The 14,830-nt window shown below is 48.8% G+C and overlaps 1 protein-coding gene across 1 annotated transcript in view; it reads right to left on the bottom strand.

The window, feature by feature from the left end:
* Positions 1-305: 305 nt before the first annotated feature.
* Positions 306-14,830, bottom strand: part of REXO1 (RNA exonuclease 1 homolog) — a 41,484-nt gene continuing 26,959 nt past the window's right edge. Inside the window, exons 9-16 of the mRNA XM_064469837.1 lie at positions 13,768-13,905; positions 12,174-12,287; positions 11,473-11,546; positions 7,472-7,582; positions 6,976-7,091; positions 6,661-6,799; positions 4,006-4,126; positions 306-3,261 (exon numbers count right to left, since the gene is read on the bottom strand). Coding sequence (XP_064325907.1) covers positions 3,173-3,261; positions 4,006-4,126; positions 6,661-6,799; positions 6,976-7,091; positions 7,472-7,582; positions 11,473-11,546; positions 12,174-12,287; positions 13,768-13,905 — 902 coding nt within the window. The 3' untranslated portion in view covers positions 306-3,172. The remainder of the gene's footprint in view (positions 3,262-4,005; positions 4,127-6,660; positions 6,800-6,975; positions 7,092-7,471; positions 7,583-11,472; positions 11,547-12,173; positions 12,288-13,767; positions 13,906-14,830) is intronic.

Here is a 14,830-nt window from a genome sequence, read left to right as displayed (position 1 = left end):
TATGCATCGCCTCATCTCACAGTCCCAGGGGCTTGGGCTGGACTTTTACAGCCACTGAGCAGCACTGGTTTTGCCCCCTTTCCTCCACTCGCCCTAGCAGACTGGTGTGTTGCGGGGAGAAACAGACCATGTAGAGCTGTGAAGCTGGTAACAAGTGCTGGGGGAAGGCTGGGCTCCGCTGCAGAGCCACTTTGTGAGCACACGGAGGAAATAACAGCAGCTGCAAGATGGAGTGCCCAGGCCCTCCCCACCTCCGGGATGGCTCCAGCACCTGTCCTCCCCGATCCGGCCACAGGAGGGTGCAACTAATCAACACCCTTTTATTAAAAACAATTACAAAAAAGTTATGGGTTACAATAGCTTACATACAACCCAAAATCCTCTTGCCAACTACAAACCTCTGGTTTTGCAGTGTTAGGGTGCCTGGGGATGGAGGCGGTGACAGCCTGTGGTCCAACGCTTGCTCTGACCCACAACAACAGCGTGGGTGGAAGCAGTCTGCTTTCCCACTAACACCCCACAAGCCAGGCAACCTCCCCCCGCCACACAACCCACTCCAAAAGCCTCATTTTAGGAGGTCCCACCTGAACCATGAGGAAAGGAAGGGGAAATGACTGAGGTCCCCTGGCCTGGCAGGACTCATGCCTGGAGGAATGCACCCTGTAGCAATATTCTGCCTTCCCCAAGCCCAGGCAGAGGGGTTAAGCCAAGCAACTGGCTCCCCAAGCAAGACACCAGCACACCAGGTCCATGTTAGAAATGTGCCAGCTTTTCCAGGGAAGGAAAAGCAGCTGCTGTGGGAGAGGGTCAGGGGGCTGGGGCTGCCTGTCAAGTAACAGGGGAACCTCAAGGCAAGAGCTGGCTTTGAAATCTAATGCAGCTGGCACAGTAGATTGGCAGGCTGCTCCAGGTACGCTCCATTACTGCAGCCAGGGGTGAAGATAAATGGGGGGATAAACAAGGGAAAGAGGCAGAAGCAGGAATAAACCTTCCCTCCCCTGTTAGGGAGCACTGAACTTTCTATCTCTCCCACAGCCTGGGCAGGAACAGCATCGCTGCCTGCAGGCGATGGGAGAGGGGGACAAGACAAGGTATGCCGAAGATGCTTCGACGTGGAAGCTCCACAGCAGTGAAGGAAGCAGCTGCAACACTTGGCAAGGGTGGGTTACGAGGAAAGCTGGGTGCAATGTGCCCTACAGAGAGCTGGGGAAGTGGCAGGGAGCTGCACAGCCCAAAATGTGGGGTAACGAACAGGCTGGGAGCCCACGGCACTGCCTGCCAGAGGAAACACAGAAGGGCTCAGCAATAACAGGAGCCTTTACAGTCCCCACTTCTCCTGGTGGCTTCAGGAGAGCCTGGCAGCAGTCAGGCCCTGGAAGCCACATCCTCACCTCTGAGGACAGCAGTGGGATGGGGAGAGCCTCCCAGGGCTTGCACACGTACCAGCACCCTCCAGCCCACACAGAGGGCCCAGAGCAGGACACCCCTGCCCATGGCACACAGCCCAGCCCCGTGCTCCTCCCCTCCCCCATGCTGGGCACAGAGGTGAGACACATCAGCAGGATGTGCTGGGGGACATACAGTGTGGCCCCAAACCCTGAGCCCAGCACTGCCAGAGGGGCTACAAAGGAGCGAGCCAGACCCAGCTCTGACAGGAACCAAACACCCAGGAGCTCCGCTGCCCCACTGCCACCGGAGCAACAGCCAGCAGGGGCCAGCACCACACCAGCCACCACTGGGAAGCAATGCCAGTCCTGCCTGGGAGGGGCAAGGCCATCACTGCTCTAATAATGGGGCTAAGCCACTGCCTGGGCCTCAGCTAAATGACCTCAACTATCGGGGGCCATTTCAATCAGCTGTTGTTCCCTGTTGTTCCCTGGGTAGAGAGACAGCTCAGGCCATCCAGTCTGCCTGTGCTCCTGCCCCAGTCACTGCAAGTACAGAGACACGCTCTTGACTGTTGTTTTTGTCCAGGGGGCCAGACAGACAGTAACTGGGTCTTTTGCTCTTAAAACACCCAACATGTAAACTAGTTTAAGAGAATAATTTTTACCTATTGCTTTTGCTCTTGCCTGCATCAAGTCCCTGCTATCAGGGACAGACTGGTGGGGCCACCCTTAGGTGCAATCTTAGCTACACCCAGGTCCCCCCAAAAACCTTCAACCCTGCATACGAGCTCACTGGAGACATGTTGGAACCTCAGGGTTGGGACAGCATGTCCTAACCCGCAAAGACACAATGCCTGCTCTTACCACTGTCCTCCCCAACATGGCTTCTCCCCTGGAAGGCTGCAAGTTGCTGCTTGGCCTTGGGAGCCCAATTTGCCCCGCTGTCCGTTGCCTCGCTACTACACATGCAGCTCCCTGAGGTCTGGGCAAGGTCTGACACTTGTGGTTTCCCCCTTTTGCAGCAACTGCAGAACCAGGATGCCAGCCCTCGCTGACAAGATCACCTAGATCACCTGGGTCACAGCAGGCAGTAATTCCCCTGACACCATCTCAATCCTCTCCGACCTGCTGCTCCCACCACACACTCTCAGAGACAGCTTCCCTCTCTCGCAGCTCTGGCTTTCTCCTCCACAGTGGGACTGCACTAGGATCTCCTCCCAGATGGCTTGATCCTTGGCTCTCATCACACCTTGCTACACAATCCACTCACTTTACAGCTTCCTGCCCAGCTTTCTTCCATTTCCCCCCCATCTCCAAACACTGTGGGAAGCTCCCTGCTTTGGAGTACAGAGGCAATTGAAGTTGGGGGGGGGGGGGGGAAGAGAGAAGAAGAGATCTACCTTTAGCTGAACCAGAAAGATCCTTCTGCACATATGCAACCTAACTCTAAAAGCTTCTCCTAGGAACCAAGAAGTTCTCTCTGGTTGTGCTACTCAAAACCACCTTGCCATGCCTACAAGGCAATTATTATACCACAGAGTATCCCTCAGGTAGAGTTGGAGTAAAGAGGATCTGAGCACCACTATCTGGACACAGGGACCTGCAAGCAGTGAGCTAGTGCCATTCAGCTGTGCCAGCAGCAGTCTAAGTCCCATAGATACCTGCGAGTGCATGGGGAGCCTGGGGTAGCATGCTGCTACATACAGGTGGACAGTGTTACTCTGAACATTTATTGCATTGCTTCAAAAAGGTGAAGGAGGAACAGGACAGAGAGAATGGGCAAGTTATCGTTTCACTTTAGCATCTTCTTTGATCTTCCAGACCATCAGCTCCATGCAAGCTCTGGCGTCCTCACTGGAGTCGTGCCCTTCCACTGGGGACAGAAAGACAAGGATGGCGGTTACCACCTCGGCCCAGGCCGCTGCTCTGCTGCACAGGGGCTGCCTGCTCACAGCACAAAGGCTTCCTGAGACAAGGTCCTGCCTGACACTGCTGGCCCAGCTGCTCACAGCCCTCTGCCACAGCACCCACAGGTGCAGCTGTGATCACCGTGACCCACGGTGATGGATTTAAAAATAGAAGAATTGCCACTAAACACATTTTTTGCAGGACTTGAGCCTGACCTCATTCCCTTGTTTAAATTAAGGGCTGAAGTCCTGCTAGTCTGTAGGCCCTCAGGCTATGGAGTAGCTTGTCAGAGAGGCCTCAATTTCCCAGTATGTTTATAATGTGCTCAAGGAAGATGGAAAGGAACATGCCATGCTTCAAACAGAAAGGTCAATCTCAATTTGCCAGAGAGAAGGGAGGGCATGACATGGCCTTGACAGAGCTACCTCTGGCCTTCTCACACCACTTCTCTGGTCCCCACTTAGCACAGAGAGGGAAGAAGCAAGTGCTGCTGGCCCTCAGAACAGGGTTCAAACTGAAACTGTCTGTGGCAAAGACTTCATACGCTGGTCCATTCACAGCTACTGCCAGACACTATGCAGGAAAAGAGATTAGGAGCAAGAGGACGGGGCTTGGGGAAAGCAGAGGAAGGCAGGTCCAAGGAGCCCGCATCCAGGTGGGAAGGGACACGAGACCCTCGCTCTCAGCTCCTCCTCCTCTTCAGTCTCACCATTGTCCTGGATGATGCGCTTGAGGTAGTCTGCCATCAGCGTCCGGAGAGCCCGTTTGTAAGGCAAACCCAGTCGGTGAGGAAAGACAATCGCAGTATCCACCACTGTGCCATGGATAAGCTGAAGGAAGGGAGCAGGAAACATACATGCTTATTTTCCCTCTCCCACAGGGACAGACACTCCTTAGGATTAACCATGCTAAAGCAATCTTACAGTCAGCCTCTCAGGCTCTATGTAATGCTATCGCCAAGCTCCAACCCAACCAATCCTGCAAGAGGCTCTGGCTGAATCAAAGATGACTCCCCCTTGAAGGGTGCATGTACTCAGGCTTCCCAGCACTCTGCCAACCAACATACCTGCCTCAAAGCCCTGCCTAACTGCATGTTCAAAGCAGCAGAAATTCAGGGCTGATTCAGTTTGTCTAACTCAAACAACAGGACAGGTCAATCCTTAATACCCTGGCCTGGAGGAGCTAGCATACCTCAGAGTGTCTTTTACAATGAAAAACTAAGCCAAGGAACCAGTTGACCCCACAAAGCTTGTAACAGCCTTTCAACTGCTTCTCAAGATGTGGACAGAAGTGGGACAGATGTGCAAGTCAAAACTGTACCTAACCCACTGTACATCACACTGCTTCTACAGAAAAGGCCTAACCTTCAAGGTGCTAACCAACCTGAAAACCTCCAGTCGTCAGCAGTGAGTCAACAGGAAGTTTTTAACCAGTACCAGCTCAGCAAGAATGAAATGGGATAAGGAGATCTTGTACTTCTGGGCATAAGGAACTACACAGTGGAGGGGAGGGAGGCCCTGGCTGGTCCCATGTCCAGGTCAAAGTGCCTGGGCACACAGGAGAGGCAAGAGGTTTGCTGTCCTCTAAGTATGAAGTGCCACCATGCTGGAGGAACTGAGGATGCTGAAGAGGTCAGCATGCTACCCACCCTGCACCAAGAGGTCCTGCGGAGGGCCAAAAGGCCACATCCGACAAAGTCCATAAACACAGGATAAGCTGGCTTTTCTGAAATACTAATTTCTCACTCTCAGGGCAAGACAAGATTAATCCTCTGTTGCCAAGAATGTGTGTCAGTGAGAGCTAAAGGAACATGGATGAAGGCAGTCCCATATCCTGAGTACAGGAGTAAAATGCACAGTCTAGGAGATAAACCTCTAAGCCTGGCCAAAAGATGGCTCTGCAAGTCTTGGCACAGGATGACTCAGACAGGACCCTGATAATCTAGTCCCTTCATCTGCCTCAACTCTTCCTAGGCACCAGCTAATGTTCTGTGACAACCCATAACTTTGTCATTAATAGTTTCATAGCCCAGCTCCATAAATGCCTGAGAACAGCTGCAGTTTAACAGAAACAACCTGCTATGCACTTTGAAGTATAAAACTGCCAACATTATAAATAATCTCCCCTAGACTGCAGTCAAGTTTAGCACCCACCCAGGCACAATGATAATTACTTATGTAGATCAGGAAGACTGAGGAAACAGGATAATATAGCTTTAAATAAAAATTGAAATGCTATCACCATTTGGAGCTTGCCATAGCCATTAGCAAGATGTTGACTTTACTGCCACAGCCTTCAGACATTACGACTTGACATGCCACTGCCTGTCACGCTCTGCTATATTACTCTTGGGTTCGTTCTCTTGGCAGTGTCTGCGATGCTAAGAGAAAATCATGTATCTAAGAGGCCAACGCAGTCATCTTGTGCTGATAAAACTGTAAATAATTTTTTTATGATGATGAACTCAGAGGCTGGGATAAAGGGTGCCATAGAGAGGTAAAGCGCTTTACAGGCATTAAAACCTCCTGCTTCCAAACCATCACTGTGAGTTGGCAGCCACAGCTGCTTCATCAAAGCAGCTGCACAATAAAGAATGGCCAGAGGAAGTTCTGACTTGTAGGCATAGACTAAAGACTCAGCTCCTGTCTGCCACATGCTTTCTTGGTGACCCCAGACAAGCTCCTGGGGATCTGTGTTCAGAGTGGAAGGGGAGAGAACAGCCCTCCCTCGCAGGACAGCAGAGGTGGTTGAGAGATGTGCAGGCTAGACTGACAAGGGACAGGCAGGAAACGAAGCAGATAAAAGGTCAAAATAGCTCGATCAAAGTAACACCACAAATCACAGCAAAGCAGGCAGAGAACCTCACTCAGAAAACAGATGTTTTAACATTGGAAGAAAAACCACAGGAATTATCTCCAGTGGCAAAGAGGCTTGTCCTGTTTCTAAAGTAGTTACTGTGGATATCCAGAGGGCACAGGGGACTCCAGAGCCTCCCCTATTCCTTGCTGAGCACATCTTCAAGCCAAAGGATGCTGACACCAATGGGAGATTCTTGACTATATGGCAGGGGGGAAAGGCAAATGATTCAAGATCAGTCCTTCCAACCAGCCCTGCTCTACTCGCCCTCCCCAGTCACCTCTAGAGAGGTCTGTCACTAAAAGCTGGGGTGACACCACGAGTGACACACAACTCACTCCCTTGCTCTTCCACCACAGGCAGCTTCCCACTGGCTCAGAGACAAGACAGATTTACTGTGTCCTCCTGGTTCTCAGAAATAAACAATTCCTAAATTTAAAGGAGACATATAACACACCAGAGTGGGAAAGAACCGGAGGGTGATGTACACGCAAGACATGCAAGTTACCTTTAGTGCAAATAAGTCACTTTCCAAGCTGTGCCCTATCAATATGGTATCTGCATTGAACATGTTCAGTAGGACAGCTTGGACATCCCGCAGGGTGATACTAGTGTTCTCCAGGTCCTCTTCTGTCACACCTGAGAATCTGCAGAGCAAGGGCAGAAAGGAGAGCTTCCTTCACTAAAGGAACACCTTGAGGCCCAAAGCATCTCAGCCATTAGGAAGTGGTGGTCAGTGGAGTTTCAACAAGTGCTCCCAGCCTTTCCCTCCAAGTTCCTGATTCTGAGCACAAACCTCTGACCCAAGGAAGACCATCCTTACCTGGTGTTATAGTCCACCACCTTGGTGTCCGGTTTGACGAACGTGTCATATACCACTTTCAGGTCAGAGTTGATCACAGTTACTCTTGTCAGCTCCAGCCCTTGTTTAGTGTAGCACTGCAAGCAACAGAGCAGACGTGAAGACAAGTGTGTGCCAGCCACAGCACGGTATCAATGGAGCCATTCATCGAATTGCTGCACCTCCCAGAATGCAGCACACCTAGTGCAGCGAGGCCAGCCTGCAAACGCTGCTCAATATCAGCCAGCTAGTTACAGCTTTTCAAGGGTACACACGGTCCTCAGATGAAACACACATTGCTAAAAGTAATTAACAAGAGCTAATTTAAATGTACAGGACCAATATGATTGAGAGTCCACAGCAGAAAGGAAAGAAGATAAGGAATCAGAGCTTTCCTTCAGCCACTTGTATCATACCATCGGCCTTCCCCAAAAAGCTTTATTTTGCTTGTGCATTGCCCCTGTCATTAGGGACCCACCATTTCACAGTCTAACGCGTAGATTCCAGGGTAGCCATCAGTCGTAGGCAACTTCTCAAAAGTCTTCACAAAGCCATCAAGGCTCTCCTTTCGGCCATCGTGGACATGTTGCTTAAAGAAAAAAAAAAGGGACACACACACACAATTGTTGACAGTAGGAACAAGAATCCAAAGTCCACTTCAACAGAACCTCCCACTTAAACAAAAAGGGTTTTTTATATGATTTCTAAAGGTTAATGAGAAAAGTTCTGCCTACCAGTCGGTCTGAGAAGTTTACCACAACAGCAAACATAGCCATGTGCAACCCTGATTCCAAAGCCAGATCAGGGCTAGTGGCATCACACTGAGAGCTCACGTAGGAGCAAGACATCACCCATCCAAAGACAAGTAGCTTTCAACTTTCAAGTCTGAGTAGAATTACTCAGAAAGGGTCATGCTGAGGTCTTACACCGATCTAAGTCAGCTACTGGTTCCTGGTTTAGCTTGCGGCTGAGACATGCCCAGGTGCAGGATTCTAAGTCCAGACATCCCTGTTTGAGCATGAGCATCAGGTGTATCACAGCCCACAGACAGCATGAAAAACTGGTGTAATGAAGTACCAGAAAATTGTCAGTGTGTGCATACAAATAAAAGCCACTGTATTCCAAAAACTAGACAGTTCACAGACAAAGAGGAGCTACTGCCTACCAGCATCTGAGGCAATAAATAGAGAGTATTTCCAACCACTCTTCATTATCCTCAGCTAAAGCTCTAGGGTCAACAAGATCCAGCACAGAAGAGCTCCCCAAGCAAGCAGGAAAACTCAGGGAGTGATTTCACAAGTGGCTTAAGCCAATGTAAGGCTAAGCCGCTGTTGCAACAGGCACTCTCTCTCCTCCGCTGCCACGGATCCCACCCTACTTGGTCAGCCTGAAAGCCTTCTTTGCAGGGGAGTTTTAAACTGGATGATTGCACTAATCTGGTTACCTGCACCACTGGGGAAGCAGGAACATGTAATCAAGGGCAAGGCAGCAGTTGTGACTGCCCTTTTACACACTAACATGGTTTTAGGTAAAATTAAGCTGCTGCACTACACCCTGAGGTGATGCTCGCTCTCATTTCCCAGTGGGGTTGTTTTGTTAAGTTTTGTGTATCCTTAAATCTCAAGGTATTTGGGCACAATCACAGCAGCCTGCGTACAGCCTCCTTCATTGTTCTTCTCACAGATCTCACCCTACAAAGAATCAAACTGTACTTGTTTGTCTCAGGATAGGAAGGGCTGGAGAGATGAGGAACTGAGGCACTGAAGCCTGCAGGCAGAGGGGTAACCAAAGCAAGGATTTGTGTATTTTCCTGCACAGGTTATTACTGCAGGAGCAGCCAGAGTACAGAGAACTGCATCATTTGAAGTTAACAAGGCAGCTGAGCCAACACTGAGCCCAATCTCTCCCCGTATCCAAAGCCAGCAATGCTCAGAGGCTGCATGGTTTCTTGCTTCACAGGAACAAGAGGCCATACTTGTCCATTCTGCATCTATACCCATGAATCTGACTGTTTTCCTAAAGAAACGGATAGAGCAGATTACCAGGCCAACAGATAGTAAACGTTTCTCTCCCTTGCAGCTTGATTTCTTCTGTCCCTCTGTAATACAAGATAACTGGGCAGCAAAGGAAAGAAAAAAAAATTAGGTGTTTTTCTGCACTAGTTGATGTTCTGCAACTGCCCAATTCTTCCTTGCTGAGAGGAGGGCAGAAAAGTTGCTTCTGCTTTCCAGAGCAGAGAAGGAAACAGACTCAGTTCTCACAAAGAGCAGCTCGACTCCTCTGCTCCTGGGGAGCAGTAGGTACGAGCACAGCTCCACCCTGCCACCTCCTGCCACACTGGCTAACTGCAGCGTAATCCGGACAGGCATGTCTCAAATGTATTTGGAAGGGAAAGACGCAGACTTACTTTTCTAACCAGCTGTCGTGGTTTAGCGGCAGCTCAGCCCCACACAGCCGCTCGCTCACTGCCCCACCGGTAGATGGGGGAGAGAATCAGGAGGGTAACGCTCGTGGGTTGGGATAAGAACAGTTTAATAATTAAAATTAAAAGAAACAACAGTAGAAATGCAATGTAAAGGAGAACAACGAGAGGCGCAAAGCCCCGGGGGAGGGGGAAGGGAGGGGAGAGGGGGAACGAACCGCCGGAACAAACCGCACGCGCCGCAGCCGCTCCCGAGCCGCCACTGCCCCCCCTTCATATACTGGTCATGGTGTCACGTGGTACGGAATGAACCTGCCATTGGCCACTCGGGGCCAGCCGCCCCCACCATGGCCCCGCCCCTCCCGCCACAGCGCGGGAAGCTGGAAAGGCAGCCGCCCCCCCACGGTGAGGAGAATTAACCCCTTCTCAGCCAAAACCAGCACACCAGCTACGGATCTAGTTACTTAGAACAGTTTCTTATTACAGGTATTTGCTGTTTTCAATGCCCTCCTTCCAAGCGGAAAGATTCCATACTCCCCAGTAGCCCAAACATCCCGATATCTCATTGCGTAACTCTCATCCTGAGCAGGATCACAGTCTGTGGACTCCAACCTTAAATCTACCAAAGGATGCTGTGAAACTTGCTTATTCAGATAAGAAAACCAAGAAAGCCAGACCATAGTGTTCTGTAGCAGCACAACAACTAGGAGGCAGATGCGAAAGGATGCCTGAGCCCTGGAGCAGTGGCAGCATGCTTCATTGAGTAAGAGGCTATTAGAGAGATTGTATGTTTCTTAAAAGGCCACGAGGTTTTATGGTCTACAACAGCCACACAAAAACATGCAGAGAAGTCATGTTTTTATAGCCCCATCAATTTCTCCCGACTTCCCTGCTGGATTTTTTTTTGAATGCTGATTAAAAAAGAGATCCTAATTTCACATGAAAAAGAAATACAAGTAGCAGCCTGCCTGATCCCATCCACACTTCAGCAGGGCAGGCTTTTAGGGTGCCCATACAGACAAGTCTTCCTATTTTAACAAGCTTTGAATCTTGCCCCAGAAGTCACTTCCTAGCTCTACCTTTTGGCCAGAAAAAGAAGGGCACACACCTCAGCAAAACCTACAGCCAGCCTTGCTGGCCCTGCATCACTTGAGGTCTTTCAAACAGTGGGACAGAAGATGCTTCAAAACAGATATGCTCTGGGAGCCCCTTCCACTGGACATGACCCTTCTAGATCCCCTCTCACTTGGTTCTGCATCATGCTCCTCTCGCCTGCATGGCAGCTGCCAAATATAAAAATGCCACTGAAACAAGTGACGAGGAGCATCCCCCGAGACCCGAGGGAGAGGCAAAACACAGATCATTCCCTTCAGTCAATGGTTTGAGGGCCGATGATGCCAGGCTGGGAAACCAACTCTCCCCGTTGCCTAAGGAAATAAAAAGAGCACCTGTGCAAAGGTATCCCAGACAGTGCTCAGCTCTAGCAAAGGGCCAAAACTCTACTACTGAGTAGCTTTTTCATCTGCTTTCTAGTGCTGGGATCCCTTCCCACGCCTCCCTCCTCAAGAGGAGTAATATTTATCAGTTAACACAGGCTCCTTGGGAAGGTTCCTCCCCTTCATACAACAAAGGTTTGGCCTATAGCAGAAAGTTACTTTAGCATGGGTACTTGGGAAAGGAAAACATGGGAAATGTTTTGGAACACTGTTGTCAAGGCCCCGAGACTGCTCTTTAAAAAGGAAACATTGAGAAAGTGAGAAATAAGGAATTTCCCTAAAGAAGTCTAATCTGAGCTTTTGCTGAGCAGCTTAATCCACTGGCATTTGCTTAAAACAAATGAAGCCACCTTACTCCAGAGAGCAGAGCCTCCTCCTTCCTGCCAAACACTGATTTTTCTTACCTTTGCATAGCAAAAGATATTTAAGTAGTACTTGGTTTCCCCCCTTAAGGGAAGCCACCATTCTTCTAAAGCCTTAAGCACTGATTACACAGCCTTCACCAGTGTAAGCAGAGGACAAATGTCATTGAGAATAAAAAGGTGTTGCTCAATAACTTACTTTAGCAACCTGGCAGCCTGGTGAACCCACAGCTCCTGAGCAGCAGCTGTAATGAGTTTCCCATCCACCTAGCACTGAAAGAGCAAGACATAAGAGTCAAAGAGAGGAGTCCTGTTAACAAGAGACCTAAACTTTAGCTCTCACATGCAAAGATATGCTGGATATGCACAGCAACAATAATGTGTCAAACAAAGGGGAAAAATAAGTATGGATTAACTCGCAACAACCTAAAGAGTTTAAGTCCCTCACACTCAGCCAAACTCCAGAAGCCACATGGATGCTCTGACAGAAAACCACAGCAGAGCTCAAACTAGGTTAGTGTCTTGCTGCAAATGAATTCAACCAAGACCAGGAAACTGTCCTGGGCAGTGACAGACATCTAGTGCTCCCAAATCAGCCTCCTAAAAAGACTGTTTTTTTTCAAAAGGTTCAGGAAGGTTTTTTTCTTTTGCCTTTTTTTTTTAAACTGAAAGATGAACAACCTCTGCTCCAGCCCCATTACTTCCCAGCAGCTCTTTGCAAGGCTATTTCAGCAGCAGCAGGGCCACCCAGTGACAAAACTAGGAACTGTCACAACCTGTGAGCATGACAAGCCCCAAAAGCCACAAAATGTTCCAGAGCAACTCAAACCTGAGGCAGATTCTGAGCTGGGAGCTAGAGCACAGCTAGCACATGACTAAGCCCTCTTTGAAGAGATATACCTCTCTGCTTGCGTAGCCTTCCCCAGTGATGGACACACTCCTCTTTCCGAATGCAGTTTCCAGAGGGTGAGACCATGTACTTGGTGCCACAGCGACAACAGATCCTGCAGGAGGCTTTAAGAGAAGAGACAAGCAAGAGTCAGGTCACTAGAAATCCTTCACCTGTTAAATTTGTCCAAAGTAGAAGTAAATCAGAACCACTCAAGCCCCAGACACCAGTGGAACAACTTCTGTTAAAAGGGATTCCAAATGTTGTTTTGAACTCCCATAAAGACATAGAAATCCCTCTGAAAATGCAGTCCCATAGCATTTGCCCCCCAAACACTTCTCAGAGGCAAACATAAGACTCCCTAGTGTTTCTGGTGTGCAACATCAGCTCCACCACAGTTCACATCAGCATTTGCTGTGTTGTTTCTCCATCCACAGTAAATTACATTGTACTTTAACACAGTTATTTTAAGAAACAGGATAAATAAGTCATTCTTTGAACATCAGAGCTAATGAAGCCTGGTTTCCAGGGGATCTGTGCCTTATCACTTCTAAATGACATTTGAGTTTTTCCTGGGCACAGCTTTTATGTAAGGATTCTCCAGCATCTAAAAACAGGAGTGCTTACAACACAGCCTGGCCTACCAAGGGGGCAGTTACAGACTTCTCCCTCCCAGCACCTGTGGTTATACTGCTCACAATTCAGAGAAGGGAGATGCACAAAGCCACAGTGAAGGAGTTTACTGTCATGCTTCTGATGTTCTAGCGTAGACATTTAAGCTGCTAGCACATTCCCAGCTCTGCACAACACCAGTCCAGACCATTTTTGTGCACTGACCATGGTCACAGCATTAACTGAAGCTATTGCTAGTCTGTTCAGTAAGAACAAATTCAAAGATCCTGCAACATCTACAGGAAACTAGAACCAGGAACATAACCTCAGAATCCTATAAAACAGCTGGCTGGTTAACTAGAGAAATGGGCTCTAACAAATACAGTACTTGACAGCGTTAATGCAGGAGAGCTTTCGTACAGGTTGCTTCAGCAACCCCTGGACAAATGTAGACACAAGGTGTTAACATGGATGAGCACTTAACACACTTCAGTGAGCTCTCTCCAAAGAGATGCTCAGAGGAGTGTGGCAAGGCACCTCACAGTATATCCTAAGTACGTGTTTCATCCCTGCTGCATCACAGCTTGCTCTAATCAGCGTTTGAGAATCTTAAATGCTGCTACAGGAGTTCAGAAAATTCAGGCAGAAGAGGACATCACCCTGTCCTGAGAAAACCCTGGTGATTGTTTTGTCCAGTTACAAAAAGGGCTTTTGGGAACCTCTTGGCCCAGCGCTGCCATGAGACAAGCAGAAAACCGTGCAATCCAAACCAGCAAGGCATGACCCACTGCAAAAAGCAGCCTCTCTCCTCTGCGACCGGCTGGCCTGCAGAGGCAGAGGTCACAGCCAAGGAGACACATCACAACAGGAGCAAATGGCTCCACACTGAGACCAAGAACATCTTTATGCAAAAAGACCATTTGCAAGCAGGACAGGTGTCTCTAGTCCTGTGTCTAGCAAACCTTGCAGAATGAAAGAGCCAGCAGAGCTTACAGTCAATTGTTTTCTTCTCCTCTGCCGTGAAGAGGACAGCGCGACCGGGCTTCTCTGGGTGAGGCATTGGGTAACCATTTTCCTTTAGCTGCTCCTCAGTCATCAGATACTCCTTTAGTCGCCGGTATAAGGCGGCTCCTGCACACAAAGGCAATGCTGAAGCCAAATCACTTAAGTAGGGACCGTTTCTCTTACTGTTTTTTGCTTTGTCAAGCCTTCTGGCAGGGACTCCCACTATTTTAAACTTGTTTCCACTGCCTTTGTTCAGGACTGACAGAGAAATAAGCACCAGGGCAGTTTTAAAAATCTGGTCATTGGTGCACAAGCTGATTTAACCTCTTCAACAACCAGCATTAAGTCTGGAAAACACAGGCTTATTCTGGAAACAGAATTCCTCCAAAAGGCCCATCTTCAGGCCTTTTTTGTTACCAATGTGAGACTTCTCCCATTTTAACGTTTTAAATGCTTTAACCGGTAATTTGTAACACAGCCCAAAGAATACCCCTCAAAGGCCACCCACAGCTAGCTAAAAAATTCATTATTGGAAGCTTTCTTCCTGCTGTTGATTTCAGGCTGCTCATTTCATTTCACAGAATAATTATAACTTGCACTCTGCTCAATATCTCCTCTTTTGCCGCTACGTTAAACCCTTCCAATACTGCTGCGTACCCTTTGATGTTGCTTAGCTGACCTATACAGGCCCTTTTAAGCTTTCTCCATGTCAATCCCTTCTGCTCCTTGGCCTCCCTGTCTCTCCTCTGATCTCCTCAACAATTTGCCTACATCTCTTGGCAACCAAAATACCCATAACCAATTTGAGCCAACATGAATAATGCTTCTGGCACAATCCTTTGGCTACAATCTGATCTTATTATGCCATTTCTAAACATGAAAATGAGCCCTGCAGAGCAGATGGAGATATTTGTAAGTTTACCTTTTAAACCCACAGGCACATTGTAAAGTACCGCTTCAGGGCAAGAAATTTAAAGTAAAATCCAGGCAGAAATAAAAGCCCAAAAGTCAGTAATACCCAAAACACAAGAGGCAGCTTGGAACAGTTACT

Source organism: Phalacrocorax carbo, chromosome 19 (assembly GCF_963921805.1).
Source record: "Phalacrocorax carbo chromosome 19, bPhaCar2.1, whole genome shotgun sequence".
In the NCBI taxonomy this organism is placed as follows: Eukaryota; Metazoa; Chordata; class Aves; order Suliformes; family Phalacrocoracidae; genus Phalacrocorax; species Phalacrocorax carbo.
Note: the sequence above shows the minus strand (reverse complement) of the source record. Positions and strands in the feature narration are given on the sequence as shown.